General features: G+C 37.9%; 1 protein-coding gene across 2 annotated transcripts in view; it reads left to right on the top strand.

Moving 5' to 3' along the window:
* Positions 1-7,787, top strand: part of LOC124168837 (3-hydroxy-3-methylglutaryl-coenzyme A reductase) — a 210,303-nt gene extending 202,516 nt beyond the window's left edge. For both annotated transcript variants that reach the window (XM_046547173.1, XM_046547172.1), the window contains exons 12-18: positions 1,013-1,260; positions 1,819-1,996; positions 2,698-2,804; positions 3,350-3,554; positions 3,649-3,823; positions 4,549-4,687; positions 5,887-7,787. In XM_046547173.1, the coding sequence (XP_046403129.1) occupies positions 1,013-1,260; positions 1,819-1,996; positions 2,698-2,804; positions 3,350-3,554; positions 3,649-3,823; positions 4,549-4,687; positions 5,887-5,983 (1,149 nt within the window). In that variant the 3' untranslated portion in view covers positions 5,984-7,787. The remainder of the gene's footprint in view (positions 1-1,012; positions 1,261-1,818; positions 1,997-2,697; positions 2,805-3,349; positions 3,555-3,648; positions 3,824-4,548; positions 4,688-5,886) is intronic.
* Positions 7,788-21,814: the final 14,027 nt, after the last annotated feature.

The raw sequence follows: 21,814 nt of genomic DNA on the forward strand, positions 1-21,814 counted from the left end.
AATTTATGATACAAAATTAGTTAAATACAGGCAATTTTACAGTTGTTATACATTAAAATACATGGAAATACATATCCAATGTATTTCCATGTATTTTAATGTATAACAACTGTAAAATTGCCTGTATTTAACTAATTTTGTATCATAAATTATCATTTTTATAGCCCTGAGGATGGACAAATATAATGTCCGAAACGTTGGCAAAGTTTGGAAAAAATAAATAATATTTACAATTGACCCACATCTCGTGATCTAAAAAAATATATGTTATATTTCTTTATGATGGTTGCTAATTTTTTACCCTTTTTATAGAAGTTATGTTCATTTATCTTAATTTAAGCAGTAATTTCTATGAGTATATGATTAAACCAGTTCTAGAAAAAAAGTCATGAAAAGCAGTTTTCAAAAAATTGAAATTGATTGAAAATAAAACATTCTGTTTTTTCCCCTTAACTACCTCAAAATCGGAAAAAAATACCTAGGCTATTGTAGCATAGTACTAATAAAACTGGTGGGTAGTCAACTGGAATTATTCACTTATTCCAGTGAGAAAAAATTTAAGCCACGGGTCATGTATGTCTCAAGGTCTCTCCTTGCTTCTCCATAATGATGGCCTTTGTGACTTATGTCAAGTGCTTCTATTTGTCCATTTTCTTCTATGTCCATTGTACTTTCTCCATTATCTTCCTCTCCATCACATTATTAGGCAAGAATTGTAACTCATTTCTGTCTGTGTTTATCTAAATTTATATAATATATTTGTAAATGTTAATCGCAGTTATAATCAACTCCCTTTTCCTTTGAGGTTTATGGTAAAAATTTGCTTTTTTTGGCATGAAAAAAGTTCTTTTCCTATGATATATTTGTTCTTAGCTGTTTTTTGAGATGGAATTTATAATTAATGCAAAAATGGAGAATTTTTTTGCACTCTATAGTGCTTCTTTTGTCCTTGCCTTGTGATGAATTTAACAAAAATTGTTTACTGCATTATATAAATATTCTGTCATTCCAGGTGATGGGAGCTTGCTGTGAAAATGTCATTGGTTATGTTCCTGTTCCTGTCGGAGTTGTCGGTCCTTTGCCTCTAGATGGGCAACACTTTTATGTTCCTATGGCAACGACAGAAGGTTGTCTTGTTGCCAGCACCAATCGTGGTTGCCGAGCTCTAATGGCATCTGTGAATGGAGTTGACAGTTGTGTTGTTGCTGATGGTATGACTCGAGGACCTGTTGTCAGGTTTCCATCTGTTCCCCGAGCAAGGTTGGTAAATATATTCCATTTGCTTAACTTAGATGTGATGAAAGATATTTTAAGAAACACAGTGAGCTCTTGTAGTTGTAGAATCCTTTTCACATTTCTTTGTGAGTGAGAGGATAAATGTTTCTGCTGTAGGTTTGATGGCACCCTTTAATAGTCTGTAAGGGTACGAAAGTAATATTGAAAACCATTGAAATCTATGGTGTAAAATTTAAACGTTAATTTAATTCTAAAAATACCAAGATAAGAAGTACAGAAAGCTATTTCTAAATCGTAAAATTATCATTGCAAAACCGATAAATGTGAAGCGTAAAAGTAAGCCTTTAATCCTATTAATCCCAGTATGTGAAATAGAAAAGCTATAATTTCTAAATGATGAATGGTAAACTACAAAATAAATTTTATATTTTCAATAGGAGACTTGCTTCATAGTTATTCGTATAAGTGACTAAATTTATAAAAGCTCAAAAGTAATCTTTGAACACAGATTAAAAATCCTAAATCCAATCTTTCACTGATGCCTTTTATGGCAAACCTAATGTGATAACATTTTAATCGCAGTGAGGCTATGATATGGATGCAGGAGCCAGCCAACTTCGAGATAATGAAGGAGAGCTTTGATTCAACAAGTAGATTTGCACGGCTCACAAAATTGCACGTCAGAATAGCAGGGCGACATTTATTCATCAGATTTGTTGCAAAAACTGGAGATGCCATGGGAATGAACATGCTTTCCAAGGTAATTACTGCATTTATTGTTTTTTTTTTCTCTGGAAATATAGCTGAAATGATAGAGTATTTGGTATCTGCCCCACAATGCTGGAAGCTTCTCTTATAATGTGAATGGAGTTTACAAATGAAAAAACGACTTCGTTTTCTTCCACTAATTTATTTTGACGGTACGACATGTTTCGACCTTGAGCGGTCATTTACGAGTACCTAAATAGTATGTTATGTCAAGGTCGAAACATGTCGTACCGTCAAAATAAATTAGTGGAAGAAAACGAAGTCGTTTTTTCATTTGTGAACTTCAACTTCCACAAAGTTGAGCCTGACACCATTGAACGTATGAATGGAGTTTTTCTCATTAATACACAAGAATGTAAGTGCGTGTTTCAGTGGAGGTCATATTTCCATTGTTATCAATACATTCTATAGCTGAGAAGGCAATTTCATGTATTGGTGTGTATTTAGGCATTGAGAACCAAATTAAAAGTAAAGCCTTGATTTAACTGTGGACTTGAAGATTTAACAATTCCTAGCTTATATAGGTATTGCTCATCAAGTCATTATTTCTGCTAAGTGCTCATGAGAGTTTGTAGTACAGTTCATTCATTATCTTTTATTGATAATTAAACTGCTGTAATCAGATTAGTATAGTTTTTGGTATCTTTCTTTAAACATAATTTAGAAACTATTTTTAATCCACTAATTTTACAGGGCACTGAAGTCTCCTTGAAGCGTTTGCAGGAAGTGTTTGATGACATGGAGATCCTTAGTCTTAGTGGAAATTTCTGTACTGACAAGAAGCCTGCTGCCGTTAACTGGTGAGATGAATTCTTTAATCTTTATTTTTGATTCTGTTTATTGCTCTTTACAAAAATTGATGTGCACTTAAGATTGAAGGTTATGATAAATTATAACCAATGATTGAATGTTAAAGCCAACAATATGAACTTCTTCATTTTTGTATAAATTTTTAGCATGTACTTTATTTGCCCTATAAAATTTTGAAATACCTCAAGTCCTATTTTTTTAACCTGAGAACAGAGAAGATTAATTTAATTAATAAAAAATTTTCTGGTGTTTTCCTAATATGATTAAGAGTAAAATTAGTTTTTTTTTTTAACTCCGGGTGGTATTGGCTGCATAAGACTAATATCTGTGTATGTTACACAATTTTTTGGCTTTTTAATAAAAAAGCGAGTGGAATGCTCTGATATTTATTAAATAAATAGCACCTCATGTCCAGCAAGATCCATATTTCTTCTAATAATAGCTCTGGCACAACTAATTTTAGCGTTGCAGCTGGTGGGAAAGTCATTTATCTTATATATCCAAATTTCATTCATTCTATAAATTTTATTTGCAGGATTGAAGGCCGAGGAAAGTCAGTCGTTTGTGAAGCAATTGTTCCTGCTAAAGTGGTCCACTCTCTCTTAAAAACCTCAGTTCAAGCACTCGTCGATGTGAACATAACGAAAAACATGATGGGATCTGCCATTGCCGGTAGCATTGGCGGTTTCAATGCTCACGCTGCTAATATCGTTACTGCAATTTTCATCGCCACCGGCCAGGTAATTAAACAGGGTTTTACGTTGACGTACTATTGTCAATTGTGGAAAATGTTGGCTTCTAAGTTCTAATTATGAAAACTTAATTTCTCACCAGGATCCAGCCCAGAATGTTGGCAGCAGTAATTGCATGACTTTAATGGAACCTTGGGGAGAGGATGGGAAAGACCTCTACGTTTCATGTACTATGCCTTCAATAGAAATTGGAACCATTGGTGGCGGAACTGTTTTGCCACCTCAAGCTGCGTGCTTGGAAATGCTTGGTGTCAGAGGTAAGTTTCATCCATAACAATTACTTGAGCTCTTGTGGATAGTATAGGTTTAAAAAATAGAGTATAACCACTGCGTGGCTGCCATTCTGAATGCTATTTTCCGAGATATTGGGAAAAATATCAGTTTCTCAGATTATCGAGAACCAGTTGGTATTCTGGACATTAAAATGGCAAATGCTGATTATGATTAAAATGGCAAAATGGCATTGCTGGACTAGCTGAACATTTAGCTAATCATGGCGGAAATTGCACTTGAAAGTGCAATTCTCAAGATTTCAATTGCTTGGTTGCTATTTCATATTCTTAATGGCAATCGGGCTATCTGGATAGCAAAGTGTTGATTAATAGGGAATTTTCAGCTGTCATCACTTCAAACTTTACCAACACATTTTAGACTCATTTTGATTCTTACGTTTTACTAAGCTTATAATAACTGGTAAAGTAAACTAGATGCTAAACATTTGATGAAATCTCTTTGATCAAAATAAAGGTATCATTGAAGATGCACTGAATATTTTGTGGACTGAGTAACTTCGTGAGTAATTACAGTTGAGCTGAAATTCAAATCTCAAACGTTAAACTTTATTAAGTTTGTTGATAGTTGAGTGATTATTTACATCTTAATGCCTGGGTATTGAGAATATACACATATCAGATTTTATTGTTAGATATTAAAAAAATTTTAAGTTATTGCTGATACCAAGTTCATTTTTCTCTATTAATAGGTGCCAATGCTGAGAAACCTGGTGAAAATGCCAATACACTGGCTAGGATAGTCTGTGGAACAGTGTTGGCTGGTGAGCTTTCCTTGATGTCTGCCCTGGCTGCTGGACATTTAGTGAAGAGCCATCTACGACATAACAGGTACAGTAACTCTACTTTGACCAGCATACTTTAATTTTGTATTCGATTTATTACAACCCTGAAAAAGTGGCTATTAATTGTCAGTGTGTACTAAAACAGGGCTAATGAAGCAGCCTAGCAATTTTCCACTAAAACCTCAAAATAACACTTTGTACTTGTTTCAATACATTTTGTGTCATCATAAGGTAACTTCATCGCAATGCACTACACTTAAATACCCAATGGTTAGTAGGGGAAGTGATACTTACAGGGATAGGGTGAGAGGGGGTAGGTTACATAAAAGGGTGACATGTGTAGTGGAGGATGGGACATGTTGGAGATATAGTGAAACTATAGGCAAAGGTTTTGGGAACCGAAAAATAAAATCAAAATGGCAGTCTGTGTATTCTAGTCAATTGGGATACGAAGTTGTCACTAAGCTGCCGTGGGAAAATTATTCTTTGAAACCTCATTGATATGTTAAGATTTCCACCAAATTAAGGCTGATAAAAATAAACTCTTAAACAGAATGCCCAGCACTGCTGAAAACCAGAAAATCTCAGGGAATTTTATTGTCAGCATCAGGATTATTTATCATCAAAAAATTCCATCGATGGCCCACCTATACTTGATTGGCCAGGAATGACCCCAGCCATTTAATTTCTTAATTGCTTTATCTTTTTTATTTGGTTTTTTTAATGAGCGACATTTAGTTTCTGGTGATCAATATTATGTTTCCAATCCATCTATCACTTATATTACTATAGAAGGTTCTCCAGTTGGCCATTACTTGTGTTCTCACCCACTGTGCATTCAATAGGGTTATAGAAGTTACCACTCATATCTATGACAATGAAGCAATCTGAATTTCACTAGGAAATAAGTTATAGTTAATTCTTTAAACCAAAATTTGTTATTATAGTCATGAGATGATCTAACTAACTCATAAATTTTCAACCCATTACTCATGATTGCAAATATTCTATTGCAAATGTTCAATATAAATGCCTCTCAGTTGTTAAAATTAGTGTATATTTATTTTAAATATTGTGATATGTCTTGAGTTTATAACCTACAGTTAATATCTCACTCAAATGAGGGCTGAATTTCAGTTGATAAATATAATTCCATGGGATGTTTTTATTGTGAATCTTATGTTTCTGCAGGTACTGATGATAACACATTTTTAATGATTGCCATTGTCCTGGTTTGTTTTACAGATCCACATTGTCAGTGAACCCCCAGGTTAGTGAAGCACCAAAGCCTGTAGCCGAGAGAAGAACACTTCCAGTGAAACTCACCCATGAAAACTCATGACAAGCAGAAACCCGAACTTGAATTTCCTTACTCAAGAGTATTATTTTGCCCTATGGGCCATGCTAAAAGAAACTTATCGGAAAAACTGTGTACATATATTGAGGATTCAGCCCATTTCGAAGGCTGAGTTTTCCAGCACTTAAAAATGCAAGACTGTTTGTCCCTGTGCACAATATCAACGACCACAATGTACGAGGAAGATAAAAGTATAATCGTGGATTAGGTATGATCCGTTTGTCTTCCCTTCAACTTGTGGGAGGTGCATAGGTTGTAAAGTAATTTTTCCACACAAATTAACTGTTGATGCTCAAAACAAGAGGAGCTTTTTATCCTTTATGACCTCATCACCACCACTGGTCTCTGATGTATTCATCTATACTCATTTTTTCTGCTGTTGATTTGGGGACAGGGAATCTGTCTGCTGACCCAAAAAGACCAAATGTTGTTCATGCAGTGAGGTGCTAATGGAATTGAATACTTGTATTTTTGAAAGTGGAGAGGGCATACTGCGTAAGGAATGGTCATATTGGTTTTCAATTGAAATTTTATGATTTCAGCATAGAAAAGACAAGTTTAAACGTACCTATTAAGAAATAAATTGACTTTTTTGGAGAGCTCAAATTAAATTGCCTTTAAAAAGGTATTTATTTAATTTATTTATGGTCACAACAGCTTAACAGCCATATTCTTTAACAATGAAGTTGGTCTATTCTCAGGATATATGGTCATTAATATGATCTTGTACATACATATTGTATTTTTTATTGTGATTGTCAAAGCCAATATTGTAAAACTCTGGCAACTTACTTCCTGGAGAGTCTGATGGCTAGCCAAGCAATGGTCATTCAGAATAGCGGAGGGTAAAGACTTCATCTGATTTATCCGGATAGTGACAGCAAAATTATGTACTCACTTAATTTTGAATGATTGATGTCTGCCTAAAGAAATGTCATTCTCAATTTCCAATAGAAGCATTACTTAGTTGTAATGGCACATGAAACTTTAGAAGATAGAGCTAATTGATCACATGAAAATGTGTTTTTATTGCCCCTAACTAAGAGTTAATGTAATATTGATTACCATAAAAACATATTGCCATAGTCTAGTCAGACTTTGTGTCATCCATGAAATATTTGGTGAGTGTTATTTTTGTAAAATGAGTAATTTGATATCTGAATCCATTCTCTGGCCATATTTATTCTTTTCCATAACTTTTCCTAATTAGAGACCTGTCATGCTGCAGTTATCAGCTAGGAACAAGTGAAATAGGAAGTAAAATATGATTCAATTTGATTTTCCCTTTGGTAGATGCCATTAGTAATTAAATCAGGTGCTTCTAAACATGGTTGGCTTTAAATCGTGCATTATAGAAGTTGTGTGATTCGAGTATTACTTTACAAAATTGATTTTCCCACAGTTCAATTGACATTAGCTGCTTGTTCACTGTCTCTGAAATAAGCTACTTGACTAAGGTGCCATATATATGAAAAATATCATGAACGTGTGTATTGGGTCATAATAACATATCACCTTTATTGAAATTATCTTATGCTACAAACTTTATTTTTCCTTATTGAAAAGCTGTCTGATCTGGGAAAATTTTCCTTCACGTGCAATTTGATATTGTGAGAAATATGTGTTGATTGCATTTACAAAGGTTTCATTCTACCATATGTATGGCAGCATTCGTTACATTTTTATCATTTTTGACCATTTGGGCGTGGAAAATGAATTTGTCATTTCCATTTGCTGACTGTCGTCAATATGAAACCAACAAACATCGAATAAATTTTGTATTATGCTACTTTTTTGTGTTCTTTCTTGTATCCTGATATGAAAGTGGTGTATATATATACTTGGTGAACTCCGAAGAAAAAAAACTATCCAATTCTTCCCGCATTTGTGGCTTACAAGCTTAGAAGATATTTGATATCTACAGAGAATGAAGGAAGAGTGGATATATGTCAATGGTAACACATTTGTCCACAAAGAATTTTTTTCCTGACCCAAAAATCTTTTTATTTCATACAACTAGCTCAAATATTAATAGTTACTACCCTTTTGATCTGGAGTGTAGCTCTCTACAGTTTGGAAACGTAGACACTTAGGAAGGAGGATGAGGGAAGACTTGAGGCATTTGAGATGTGGGTGTGGCGAAGAATGGAGAGGGTGAAGTGGATGGAGAGAAAGAGGAACGAAGAAGTGCTGGACATGGTGGGTGAGGAGAGGCAGCTTTTAGATTAGATAAGGAGGAGACAGAAGGTATGGATGGAGAGAGTAGTGTTTGAAGGACAGGGAGGCTCACAGAATGCTTCTGTGAGCCTCCCTTGGAAACCTACCTTAATCGGTTGAATACAATAATAAAAATCCCCGAAGTGTGATTTACATTATATTTACCGCTGGAGAAATCCTTTAAACTTCTATCTATCTGAGGACAATACCCTTGGAAAAAATTGGTACCTTCTATCATTTTTAGAGAGTGAGAAATAGTTTTTTCTGAAAAAATTCTAGTCTACCTTATAGTTGATAAATGAACAGGGTTGCGAACAATTTATTGGGTCCAACCCTGAATTTTTTTATTGGTTTTAGAGATATAGTGCCGAAGAAATGCTTGATAACTTGAAGCTTTAATTATTTGTCCTAAAGTATTACATATAAGGCATCCATACCCTCTTGATGAATCATCCCCTGGAATGAAGTATTTTAGAGTTGTGATTCACTCTCACTTGATGATTTAATCAATTAGTTGGTTTGAAAAAGTGAGGGTAGAGATCACCTGAGCCTAAGCTATTGGCAAACAATCAAGGCAGAAAGGCCAGTTCCTTTTCCAATGTCACCTTGAACTTCAAGGATTTTTTTCTTTGGGGGTGTCCATAGGCTTTAGCTGGGACTTGGATCTGGGATTCTTCCATCAGGAGTAAAGCACAATACCAACTTGGTTACTCTCGAAAACTGATTGAAAATAAAACATACTTTTTTTTCTCCTCAGCTTCCTCAAAATCAGTTAAGAAAAGACATGATAATCAAATAACACTTTAATCAATTTTGGTGCCTCAAAATCTCTAATATATACATTTGTAACCATTAAAAAATTTTTTGTAGTAATAATAACTTGCAATATAAAATATGCGCAGAGTAATAATTCTCTTGCAAAAAAAGTTAAGGAAAGTGCATTACGGCAATGCTAATTTTGCCATGACGTCACTGGAGGATGCTAAGGTAAAATTAGATAAATATACCTAAAAATTCTTTTGCTTTAACAGGGAAAATATTGCTGGCATATTATAACTAAGCTAAATAAGACATTAGTGGCTCCTACTTTTAGTCTTCCCGATAGGTATACTGTACTGGTTTTTGATGAGGGGTGGTCTGGCCAGTTCAGCTTGCCCCCACATCACTCACGTCTATTGTGGAGGGTATATGAAAGGTGTAACAATAAGTCTTTGATAACTAGAACCAAAGTATTTTTTGCAATTAAAAATATTCAATGTTTTCATGAGTTGCTTTATCTGCAAAATTCTCAGTGTAAAAGGATCATATAAAAAAATTAATTTAATAGAGGTGTCAGAAGGATATAGAAAACTTAATGCTTTTTTGAAAGGATTATTCAATAAGTTTATTTTAGAGGTTTTTTTATATTTCAGTGGAGTTTCAAGGAACAAATTCACTATATATATAATAAATAGAACCATAACACATCATTAAGTTTTACAAGCTGTGAAATTCTGACTTTTCAAATAATTTTTCATTAACTTTTATCTATTTGTAAATGGCCAGAACAGCGTCTAAATCCATTTCCAGCATGTAATTTCCTGAAATTTTTGGGAGGAAGACCACCGAATACCACGGTACAGAGCCTCAGCCAAGCAGTGGTGCAGTGAGGGGGGTTTTTGGTGGATAAACACCCCCCCACCCCCAGAGCTCAGAGAAATTTTTAAGTTAAATCCATTTTACTTGATTGGATTAATATTACTTATTGAATAGTGGAAGGATTAATAAAATATCTCTTAGAAAGCTGTAAAACTCACCACTTTGAACCATTTATCTTAAAATTCATCTGGAGAATGGCCCCTGCACCTCCCGTTTACCCCGGTGGGTAATCCACACCCATCAGGCCCCCACTATTAGTTGCATAAAATAGTTCCCCTATAGTCTTAATTCCTAGCTGCATCTGTGCAGCCGAAGGCCCCCAATCCAGTGGCGTAGCCATGGGGGGGGGGGAGGCCAAGGGGTCCAGACCTCCCCCAAAATATAAAAACACAATTATTTTCCCCCATAAAAGAAAACAAAATATTGAAAAATCATGAATTTGCAAAATTTTTCCTCGACAAATAAAGTTTTTTCGATTATTAAAAGTGTTAAAATTAGTTTAAAACCCATTACTTAGTACCCTGTTTTTTCAAAAAAATTTTACAACCTAGTGTTGGACCCCCCTGAACGAAATTCCTGGCTACGCCACTGCCCCAATCACCTCAGATCACCCCTGAATGTGATCGTTACTTTTCCTACTGTAAATAATTTACTGCTGTTCAAACGAATGGCAAAATGTTATTGCTCTTAATTGCAATGAATGTTTTATATAAGCTTGTTTAATTAGTTTATAAATGTGGAGCTGCTTACAGTGGAAAGCTTCCAGGAATTTCGTTTGGAGGGAGTTCAAAACCAGGGGGAAATAAAAAAAAAACAAGGTACTAAGTTATGGGTTAAACTAGTTTTAACACTTTTCATAATCGAAAAAACTTCATTTGTCAAAGAAATCTTTTTTAAATTCATGATTTTAATATGATTCAGTATTTGGTGGTCTTTTGTGGAGGAATATAATTATGTTTTTATATTTCGGGGGGATCCGGATCCCCCGCAAACCCTCCCTGGCTGCTTACTCGCGAGAGGTACCCTCCGCATGGAGCAGCTTTCTCCTTATCCGGGCTCCGCGCGAGCCGCTCCGGAGCTTGACGGCTGGGCCGGCTCGGCTACAAGGACTGAAGAATGCGAAATGCGTAGCTTTTTCAGGCAAATAAATTAAATCTCTCCAGGAGAGAAACTATCGAGAACTTGCATACTCGTCCAAAAAATGTGTCATAATTTTCTCTTTCGAATGAAGTACTTCCCATGCCTCCACGCGCCTTGGTTGCTAAGGTATTTGCTTCGAAAGGTAATAATCAAGGCATTGTCTTCAGTCATTTGTTTACCCTCTGCTCCTTGCTCAAATAAAGGGGCACTTCCAAGCCCTACTTGATTCTAGAAAGATGTCCTCCGACGACCTCTACGCGTCCTTCAGGGTCTTCTTGGCTCGGCGAAATCCTCACACCCCACTCGTATTTGACCTTGAACACCGCATTTCCTCTCGTTTTTTGAGAATTTTGTCTTCGAAGAAATGCTGAGTTTTTCGAGCTTTTCTGGTCACGTGATAAAAGTCATGAAAGTGAGAGTAAATCGGCCTCAGTGACCTTGAAACCCCCCAGTGAGAAAAGGGTGGTGGAATCCACGTGGAACCCACGTGGAGATGTAACGTGGATACCACGTGCTTTTGGTCGTGGAATCAACGTGGAACCCACGTGGAAATTTGGTGGAAAAATTAAAACAGCAGTTGGTGCTGTCCTAAAACCATTAAAACCTCAACCACTCTATATCTAAATCTTCTATATATGTGTCTACGATTTTTCATGTGCTCTCATGGCTGCCTTTCCACGAATTATATAAAAATAGAATGTGCGATACATTTTCACATAACTAGCGTGGTTTCAGGATGATAAATGACGCAATGTCACCAGAGAATTAAGTTCCACAAATTAGAAATTCTGTTTAACATTTTATTCTAATCACCACAAATCCACTTGAAATCAACGTGGATTCCACGTGGATCCAACCACTCAATATCCACCACCACCATATATCCACGAGTCAACGTGGATTCCACCACCCATTTCTCACTGGGCCCACACCCCCGCCGTTATTGCGGGGAAATTAATGCCGAACTTCGCCGCCGGCAATGTAGGCTCCCATTGGCTACTTACGGCGCTGCGGTCGCTAGTCCAGCGGTATGTTCAAAACTTGAAATGCATGTGCACCATCCTTCAGAAGGCGGTATATTTTTTTAACAAATGTAGTGACTGATTTATAACTTAATATCAAGAGTTTTACGCTTCAAAAATGGCTTACAAACGCCATTTAATTAGTTTAAGCGTTAATAATTGCTGTGTGTGCCTACCTTTTTATTACGTTTCATGTTGTTGGACTGTAATCCAGTAACAGCAGAAGTTTCTGTCCCCTCCTTTTTCAAAACAAATTACATGCATTGCGATATTTAATTTATTTTGAAATTTGAAATTTATTCCTTGTATAATATACAGATCTTGAGTAATACGAAATTTTTACATAAAACAATGAAAATTAGGTGCCCCTTAGGATAATTCCTCTTTGTGGATAACCGACTCTTCAAAAGTCGCTCTTTTAAGATATTAGCTACATAACACAAAGTACATAACACACTGAAGTTTTGCTGAATCACAAAATCAACACAAAAACATAATTCTCTTGATTTCAAATGACCAATCTATTACATTTTAAGGAAACATCTCTCTTTGTTTAACAATATGTGTGATGAGGCAAGAAAGTAAATTTAAAATCTAAACATTTGTAAATCAGGAAAAAAACAGATTTGCTGGAACACAAAAAACTCAATACAACAACAATATATCAGAGAATAACCTTTATTCAAACTTTTTAATCAAGTACGCCACCTCCTTGTTTTTGAATAACCGATCTTTAACACATTTTAGGAAGCTTCTCTTCTTTGTTACACAAGATATATGATGAGGCAAGGAAGTAAATAATTTAGGGCCTAAATAAATAAATGATCTTCTAAATATTTCGTCATTTGGTTTTGGCATGTAATGTTTTGAATTTGATCTTAGATTATAAATTCTGGGTTTTACTTTTTCTCCTCCACGGTTATAGAATAGTCTTAAAACCTTATAGTGCCTCGAGGGTAAAATATATTTATCCTCTGAAATATGGGGAAAGAAGGAGCCGTAATTTGGGCCTGAGTCACAACTCTTACCACCCTCTTTAGGGATACCAGTATCACATTATATAGTATATTTCACCAGTATATTTTCACATGTATATTTGAATACGCATTCTTACTAAATATTTGAAGCAAATTTTATTTAGATATCTATTTCTTTCCATGACTTCTACTTAAAAGTAATATTGTTATCGCAACCAATATTTTTATTCAAGTACAATTACCTTCTTATTTTTGGATATTGTAACCGGTGCATTCTGCCCGCTTACATAGTGGCGCATGAGACGGGAGTGCGAGGTAAAGGAAGGCCGTTTTTATTTCTTTTGATATGTGTCCGTGTGAATGTGTGCGTGAGTGTCATGAATCATTGAGTCCCCATTTGATGTTTCCCTATTTTCCTCCCCACAATGTGTAATGCTTTCCCGCCCCCTAAAGTGTGCAAGTCGAACTCTTAAGACGAAGAAGAGCGTGGTTTCCCCCCCCCCCCCTCGTGTCCTTGGTGAAGTGACCGTCCAGCCCCAAGTGCATCATCCTTTTTTTTTTCCCTGACCCCTCCCTCCCTGGTGTTTCCTCCCCTCATTGGCTATATAACGTGGTGCACCGGAGGAAAGAGGGTTTAGATGATTTTCTTTTTGGGCGATTCCAAGCAACAAAAAACGCTCCCAAGAGTAGGCGGAGTTTGGGGAGGCAGAGAAAAAAGTTGGTGGAGAGATCCCGAGAGAGAGAGAGAGAGGGTGCCCAATACGAGTAGGAGTTGCAAGGTAGACTCGTGGTGCTGATGAAAGGATCTCCCAACTGTCGCAGAGAGGCCACCTCCCACTCGTGAACCTGCCGGAGTTGACGCAGAGCAGCCTACGCCGCGGAACGGAATCGCCACGATCAGCAGATCGAGAGCCCCGAAAATTCAACAAACTGTAAGAGAAAAAGCCACGAAATCCCATTCCCCATTCCCCCCCCCCCCCCCCCCAAGGAACAGAAGAAAATTCCCACTTCACCAAGTCAAGAAGAGAATTCATTAAAAACGTTTGTAAAATTTCCCCCCGCACAAATAGAGAAGAGGACAGTACTTCCCCTATTACCGTGTGAATTTCAGTGCAATATCTATTTCGTTGTTTCATATTTCCATTCCCCCGTTTCTTTTTGTTTTTTATTTATTTGTCCCCTTTTCTTGTGGTTTTTGTATGGGTTATGAATGTGAAAACGTGTAGCGTGATTTTTTTTGGGTTTAGGTTAAGGACTGAAATTTTTCTGTTGTGCAGCATAGTGAATTATGCGTTGTATTTCATTGAATTCAAGGAGAAGAAGTTAATTGTTACTTTTGCCATTGATTTGCTTGTATTTGTAAATGATCATATTTAAACTCATTAAATTTATGTTGAGCGAACTACGCAGTCGAACGGCTTTCTTTATCCGAACGCTACTGTCTCAGGTCTCATCACCCCTAAACTTCCCCTCCTACCCTTTCCCAAAATCCCATTCCCTCGCCCCAGGTGCATGGAATATCCCCGCTACACCTCTGCCCTCCCCTTTTGCCCTCCAATCTCCCCCTCCCCGAATGTGCCCCGCGCGGTGGGGTTACATCATTGACGCCCGAACAGGGACCTGAGTGACTCAAGCGGAGTGATTAGTAAATTCGTTTCGTTTTGCATAGATCGCGGAAATTTCGTGGAGCGATTTTTTCTTAAATTTGTGAATCAGATTCCCAATTTTGTATGCGTCCCTTTCATTTCTGCTCATGTTCTTGTAGGGTGTCCGGATTTAATTGTGTTTTTGGTGGGCGTCAGTCAGTTGGCCACCGTGTTAGATGAAGGGTGGGTTAATTGTGTAGCCTTGACCGTGATTTGCCTTAGTGTGATTTTCATGATTGTTACTCTTTCAGCAAAGTGCGAATTTCATTGTTATTTTTTCCTTGTGTATTTTGTTGTAATAATTACTCTCGTACGCGATGGAACCAGAAGGTAAGAGTTTTAGAGAATATCGCGAACCCCCTAGATACGATGAGGACGGGTCAGATGCCAGTAGCGAGGTGAAAATCATTGACGTTTCTAACTGGGATGAGGAGCCGCAAGCGGAGAAGGCGGAGGATAGAATAGAGCACAGGAGTGGAGGCACCGAAATTACCAGCCTTAATGAGTTATTTAAAAAACTTGATGAAAAATTCGGAAGAGCTGAGGAAAAACTTGATGAGAGGTTTGAAAAATCTGAGGAAGCTAGGAGGGAAGATAAGAGAAAAGCTGAGGAAGCTAGGAGGGAAGATAAGAAGAAAGCTGAGGAAGCTAGGAGGGAGGGTATCAATAAATTTGAAAGACTAGAGGAAAAACTTGATGAGAGATTTGAAAAAGCTGAGCGAGCTAGAAAGGAGGATATCAAGAAATTTGAAAGACTAGAGGGGAAACTTGACGAGAAATTCGAACGAATAATGAAGGATATGAAAGAGCGTTTCGATACTGAGAAGGATGAAAGGGGGAAACTAGAAGGGAAGTTGGAGGCAATTAATGGGAAGATTGAAGGAATTGGGGAGATAGTGGACGAACGCGTTCAGGAAGTAAAAAGGGAAGTAAACGAGAAGGTAGAGGTTGTAAGGGAGCAAGTTGTAATAATTTCCCGAGATGTACAGGAGGAGAAGATCCACCACGAAAAAAGAATTAAAGATCTTGCCGAAGAAGTAGCGGGGATCCGTCGTATGAAGGTGGGTGGTACGGGTTCTCCGACTAATTTTCCGAGTCCCCCGGCTAATTTACAATTCCGTGGCAAACCACATGAACACCCCATAGCATTTATGAGAGGAGTTGAAAACTATTATTCCGTTCACGCCATCCCGCCCGATATACGATCGCGGTTTTTCTATCAGATGTTGGATGAAGGGGCAAAGGGATGGGCGGATACTATTTTTCCTTTTCCGGAGGAGATGGAAGTATTCAAACAACTATTTGTCGCGCGGTATTGGAGTTAAGAGCATCGGATAAATTATAAAATTAAAGTTATGTCGGGAATGTACAGGAGGACGCCGGGAAGTAGCATGCAAGAGTACGCGACCCGGAAAATCGCAGCGATCAAACTGTGTGAGCCGCCGGAGAATGAGGAGGAAATGGTGGCATTATTAGTAAGACATTTCCCACCATATGTTCAGGATTTGCTCCGTAGTTTGGAGGTTGCCACTTACGACAAGCTCTTAATTATGCTCGGACGATTCGATCAGTCCCAAAATCATTTTGGAAGGGCAGAAGAGACCTACCCTAACGTAAACGCGATAAGGAATCCGTCACGCAGGGGGTTTAGCTCGTGGCACCACGGTGGAAGCCGAGGAGGAGGGCAGACTCAAGCAGATAGACAGGAGGGAAATGAGAGAGAAGGGGGCGAAGGGAATCGGAATGAGGATAATATGCCCCAATCTCTTATGGATTTTTCTTTTCCACCTCCGCGGGCGGAAAACTTACGGAGTTTGGGTCGAGCGACTTCCCCCACCCAAACCTGCCGAGCATAAGAGTGGAAGTCCCCATTTTATCAACACTACGGGTAGGAAGGATCCCAGCCCACGAGTTGAATCATGAGGAGAAGGAGAGGCTCCATTTATGTCCAGAAATTAAAAGTATGCTTCAAAAAGGTATCAGGGATATCTTCAACCGTTTCGAGAAAGCAAATTTAAGGTTAAATATAACAAAATCTAATTTCCTCAGGAAAGAAATCCAATTTTTGGGATACGTTATCGATAATAAGGGAACGAAGGCCAACCCAGACAAGGTGAAGGCGATAGTGGATTGCGAACGGCCGAAAAACGTTCGGAGCCTTCGAGCATTCCTTGGAATGAGCAACTATTACGCGCGCTGTTGTAAAAATTATTCTGATACAATCAGCCCAATGTTATTTTTTTCCATTGTACAGCGGACCATATGTCATTCGCCGTATCGTTGCCCCAAATGCTGTCGAGTTGGAAGGAGAAGACGGCGGATTGATAGGTCCGTACAATTTCGGGAATCTAATTCCGTACATGTCCGAGATTTAATTTTTTTCGTTGCCAGACGCGCTCCCTAGGCGATGTTTTGTATTCCGCCTTTGTTTACTGTGTGTTGCTCCGCCTGAGTAGGAGGGCGTTCCCCTCGCGAATCGCGATTTTTTTTTGTGGGCGGATTGCCTGGATTTTTTTTCGTAAATACGTTCCCCGTATTTCCTCCTTTAGAGAGGAGGGCATATGTAACCGGTGCATTCTGCCCGCTTACATAGTGGCGCATGAGACGGGAGTGCGAGGTAAAGGAAGGCCGTTTTTATTTCTTTTGATATGTGTCCGTGTGAATGTGTGCGTGAGTGTCATGAATCATTGAGTCCCCATTTGATGTTTCCCTATTTTCCTCCCCACAATGTGTAATGCTTCCCCCCCCCCCCTAAAGTGTGCAAGTCGAACTCTTAAGACGAAGAAGAGCGTGGTTCCCCCCCCCCTCGTGTCCTTGGTGAAGTGACCGTCCAGCCCCAAGTGCATCATCCTTTTTTTTTCCCTGACCCCTCCCTCCCTGGTGTTTCCTCCCCTCATTGGCTATATAACGTGGTGCACCGGAGGAAAGAGGGTTTAGATGATTTTCTTTTTGGGCGATTCCAAGCAACAAAAAACGCTCCCAAGAGTAGGCGGAGTTTGGGGAGGCAGAGAAAAAAGTTGGTGGAGAGATCCCGAGAGAGAGAGAGAGAGGGTGCCCAATACGAGTAGGAGTTGCAAGGTAGACTCGTGGTGCTGATGAAAGGATCTCCCAACTGTCGCAGAGAGGCCATCTCCCACTCGTGAACCTGCCGGAGTTGACGCAGAGCAGCCTACGCCGCGGAACGGAATCGCCACGATCAGCAGATCGAGAGCCCCGAAAATTCAACAAACTGTAAGAGAAAAAGCCACGAAATCCCATTCCCCATTCCCCCCCCCCAAGGAACAGAAGAAAATTCCCACTTCACCAAGTCAAGAAGAGAATTCATTAAAAACGTTTGTAAAATTTCCCCCCGCACAAATAGAGAAGAGGACAGTACTTCCCCTATTACCGTGTGAATTTCAGTGCAATATCTATTTCGTTGTTTCATATTTCCATTCCCCCGTTTCTTTTTGTTTTTTATTTATTTGTCCCCTTTTCTTGTGGTTTTTGTATGGGTTATGAATGTGAAAACGTGTAGCGTGATTTTTTTTGGGTTTAGGTTAAGGACTGAAATTTTTCTGTTGTGCAGCATAGTGAATTATGCGTTGTATTTCATTGAATTCAAGGAGAAGAAGTTAATTGTTACTTTTGCCATTGATTTGCTTGTATTTGTAAATGATCATATTTAAACTCATTAAATTTATGTTGAGCGAACTACGCAGTCGAACGGCTTTCTTTATCCGAACGCTACTGTCTCAGGTCTCATCACCCCTAAACTTCCCCTCCTACCCTTTCCCAAAATCCCATTCCCTCGCCCCAGGTGCATGGAATATCCCCGCTACACCTCTGCCCTCCCCTTTTGCCCTCCAATCTCCCCCTCCCCGAATGTGCCCCGCGCGGTGGGGTTACATCATAGAGTAGATTTTTTGACCTGTGGCATTACATTTATTTCGTGTAGCAAGCATATAGACAAATGAATACGATTTCAGCAAATATTTAAAAAAGAATCTTCATTTACAGACTTCCAAGGGAGTCAGTTGTCACAATTAATGTTAAGAATTAGCAATCTAGTATGATTCGCTTGACGATAAACACAGTGTTGTAGGAAATATTATGAACAAGATATAACTGCCTGATAGAGATAGCAGGCAAACAACTCCATTGACTCCATGTTCCAGCAGTAGCGGATACATATGGGGGGGGCGCAGGGGGTGCGCCCCCCTCTTGCGGGGCCAATTGCATTTCCTAACATAGCAGAACCACAATTTAACTTTTTTATATCATAAGATAGCATTATCTTGTATATGTGTATAATCATCTTAAATGAAACTCTCTCAAACCTTGCACAGTTAAATTCCAAACTTGGAATAATAACTATTATAATTACTATTTACTACATATGTATATACTTGACTTGAACCATTTATGTATATATGGCTCAAGTCAATATCACTAAACATAGAAAAAAAAACACAAAAAGAAACACTCACACGGGAAAATAAAACTGGAAGCTTTCGAAGTAGTGACTTTATATATATATATATTCCCTTGATTTTTCTGTATCAGCTATTATCCCCACAGCAATAATAACGTGTAAGAAGGTATACCTGTAAGTTTCCCTACTTGACTTGAGCTGTTGCCGTTGACAGATGACTACTCCCCCTCCTTCAAAAATGCCTTTTTAAAGGCAAAAATGACATCCCAGAGTCAAAATTTTCGAGATTTGAGACTTTTATCCCCTCGGCGAGAATAATGTGTAAGAATTAGGTATACTTGTAAGTTGCCCCACTTGACAGAGCTGTTGCCGTTGGCGGAAGACTATTCACCCTCCATCTCAATGCTTTGCTTGCCATTGTTCAGAGATGTACTCAGCGAGAAGAGGATGAGCGCAGGGGTGCATTAAGACAAGCCAGCCGTTGAGGGGAGGGATGATTAGGCAGCCGTTCAGGGAAAACACAATATCCACGAAATCTCCATAACAAGAGGAAAAACGTAAACAAATTCTAATGATACTTTTTATGAAGATACCTTCTGACATAACATGCGACACTAATAGCTTGCTTCCAAAATACATTTAAAAATGACGTCCCAGAGCCAAAATCCTTGAGATTTTAGAGCTGTATCCCCATACACTGGTGGGTAAATATGTGGGGCGCAGGGTGCCCGTCCCCCCCTTGCGGGGCCACCTGCATTACCTAACATAGCAGAACCACAATTATAGCTTTTTTATATCATAAGATAGCAATATCTTGTGTATGAGCACAATCAGCTTAAATGAAACTTTCTCAAATTTTGCATGCGACTTATTTTTCATTCCAATAAAAGTTTTCAAGAAATATTTTGCACCCCTCCCCCTTGAGTTTTTTCTGTATCCGTTACTGTGTTCCAGTGGCAACTGTGATGTTCGGTAGTCTCTTTTGATAGTCCTTGCTGCTTCTAATGGTACTTAGCTCCTTCAGCACCCATGGAGGCTGCATAAGGGACTTCTGGACTCCATCCTTATGAATTTGTTGACCCAGGAATCTGAGGGTCAATTAGCTACATCATCCTATAGGTGGTACTGTACCCTATCTTACATAAAAAAGGACAATAGCAGCAGAATTAAAGAGAAGGCTTCTGAAACAGCCCCTTCTGTAACATAGGTTTTTGCCCATGGCGGTCAAACGTTTTTCAATCTTTTGAGAAGAAAAGACCATGACGCAGCCATGAAAAAGATGGATTTCCACTCTGAGGCAATAGTGGAACATGCTCAACCTGAACAAGGGCACAAAATTAAATATTACAAAGCCTGATTAATTGATGAGGGTGGTGGCGCAGACAGGAATTTCATTGGGGGGGGGGGGAGGAGGGGATTCCAAAACAAGGGGGGACACTTATATAATAATAGGTTTTAAGTAGAGAGTTTTAAACTAATTTTAACACTTTTCATAATCGAAAAAAACTACATTTGTCAAAGTAATCTTTTGCAAAATTCATGAAATTTCAATATTTTGTATTCTTTTATGAAGGAAAATAATTGTTTTTATATTTCGGGTGAGGGCGTGGGTTGGACCCCACCCCCTAGGTATGTCACAGGCTGAGGAAAACGGAGACTTTACCTATGTGATATATGAAAGGTTTTGATAAAAACCTAAAGTATTTATGAAGGGGAACTGAGTATATGCTGCTCAAAAGGTCGAAAATCTCTTTGAACCCTCAGCCAGTCGAAATGCTAAGGTTCAAAACTTAAAATGTGTGCGCAGTATTCTTCAGGTGCCATTCAATTTTTAGCAGATGCAAAATAATTTCTAGACTATGCTTAAAACTTAATTTTCTTAATTGTAATCTTTTAAATAATATTGAATGGTTTTATTTGAACTGAAGGTCAGTAACTTTATTAAGATCTTATATTTATGAGTTTCAATGTTACACTGGAATAAATTGGATAACAGGAAATTTTCAGTTATTATATATATAATCTTTTGATACTATTCAAAATAAAATTCCCATTTATTACCCTCAGAGACAGTTTGTTAAATTTATGATTTTACCTCCAAATGACTACCAAAATTACCAGGAAATTTAAACAAAATAAATTTTAACTATGAATAATTTATTTTCTTAAAATAACTTTGAAGGGGTAATAAGGATTACCATCTTACCAAATTAAATTTGAGTAAAATACATAATTCATATAAATTTGAAAGATATTGGAGACATAATTTATTCCTCAACTTGATTGATACAGAGTTGAATAATTCCTGATCCATGAAGTAAGTGCTGAGGGTCTGTAGTAGGCTGAAGGCTAGTACTCATAGAAGTAACTGTAGTGTTGGTATGTTGTGTTGTCCGTGATCAGTGCATCTATGATGGTTTTTAGAGGCACAAAAGTTAATACCACATGCTGGCTGGAATATCAGAGACCTTCAGGCAGTATCCACAGTCAGCAGTGGACCTATTCTAAAACAAATAATGGGAAAAATATCAATGGAAAGAATGGAGCATTATGAGGGAGGTTTTTTAGCAAAAGAAATACATAATGTCACTTTCATGAAAATGTCAAAATGTGCTCTGATTCAACCCTATTCATTGATGGCTATAAAAATGAGGTTTCCCATTTTATAAATTCTGAAAATTAGATTTGAATACCCATGCTTATTACATTGGTTATTTTGCTCAACCATGAGAAAAGTTTTCGTCACTGCTAAAAATTTACAT

The sequence above is a fragment of the Ischnura elegans genome, chromosome 12 (assembly GCF_921293095.1).
Source record: "Ischnura elegans chromosome 12, ioIscEleg1.1, whole genome shotgun sequence".
NCBI lineage: Eukaryota > Metazoa > Arthropoda > Insecta > Odonata > Coenagrionidae > Ischnura > Ischnura elegans.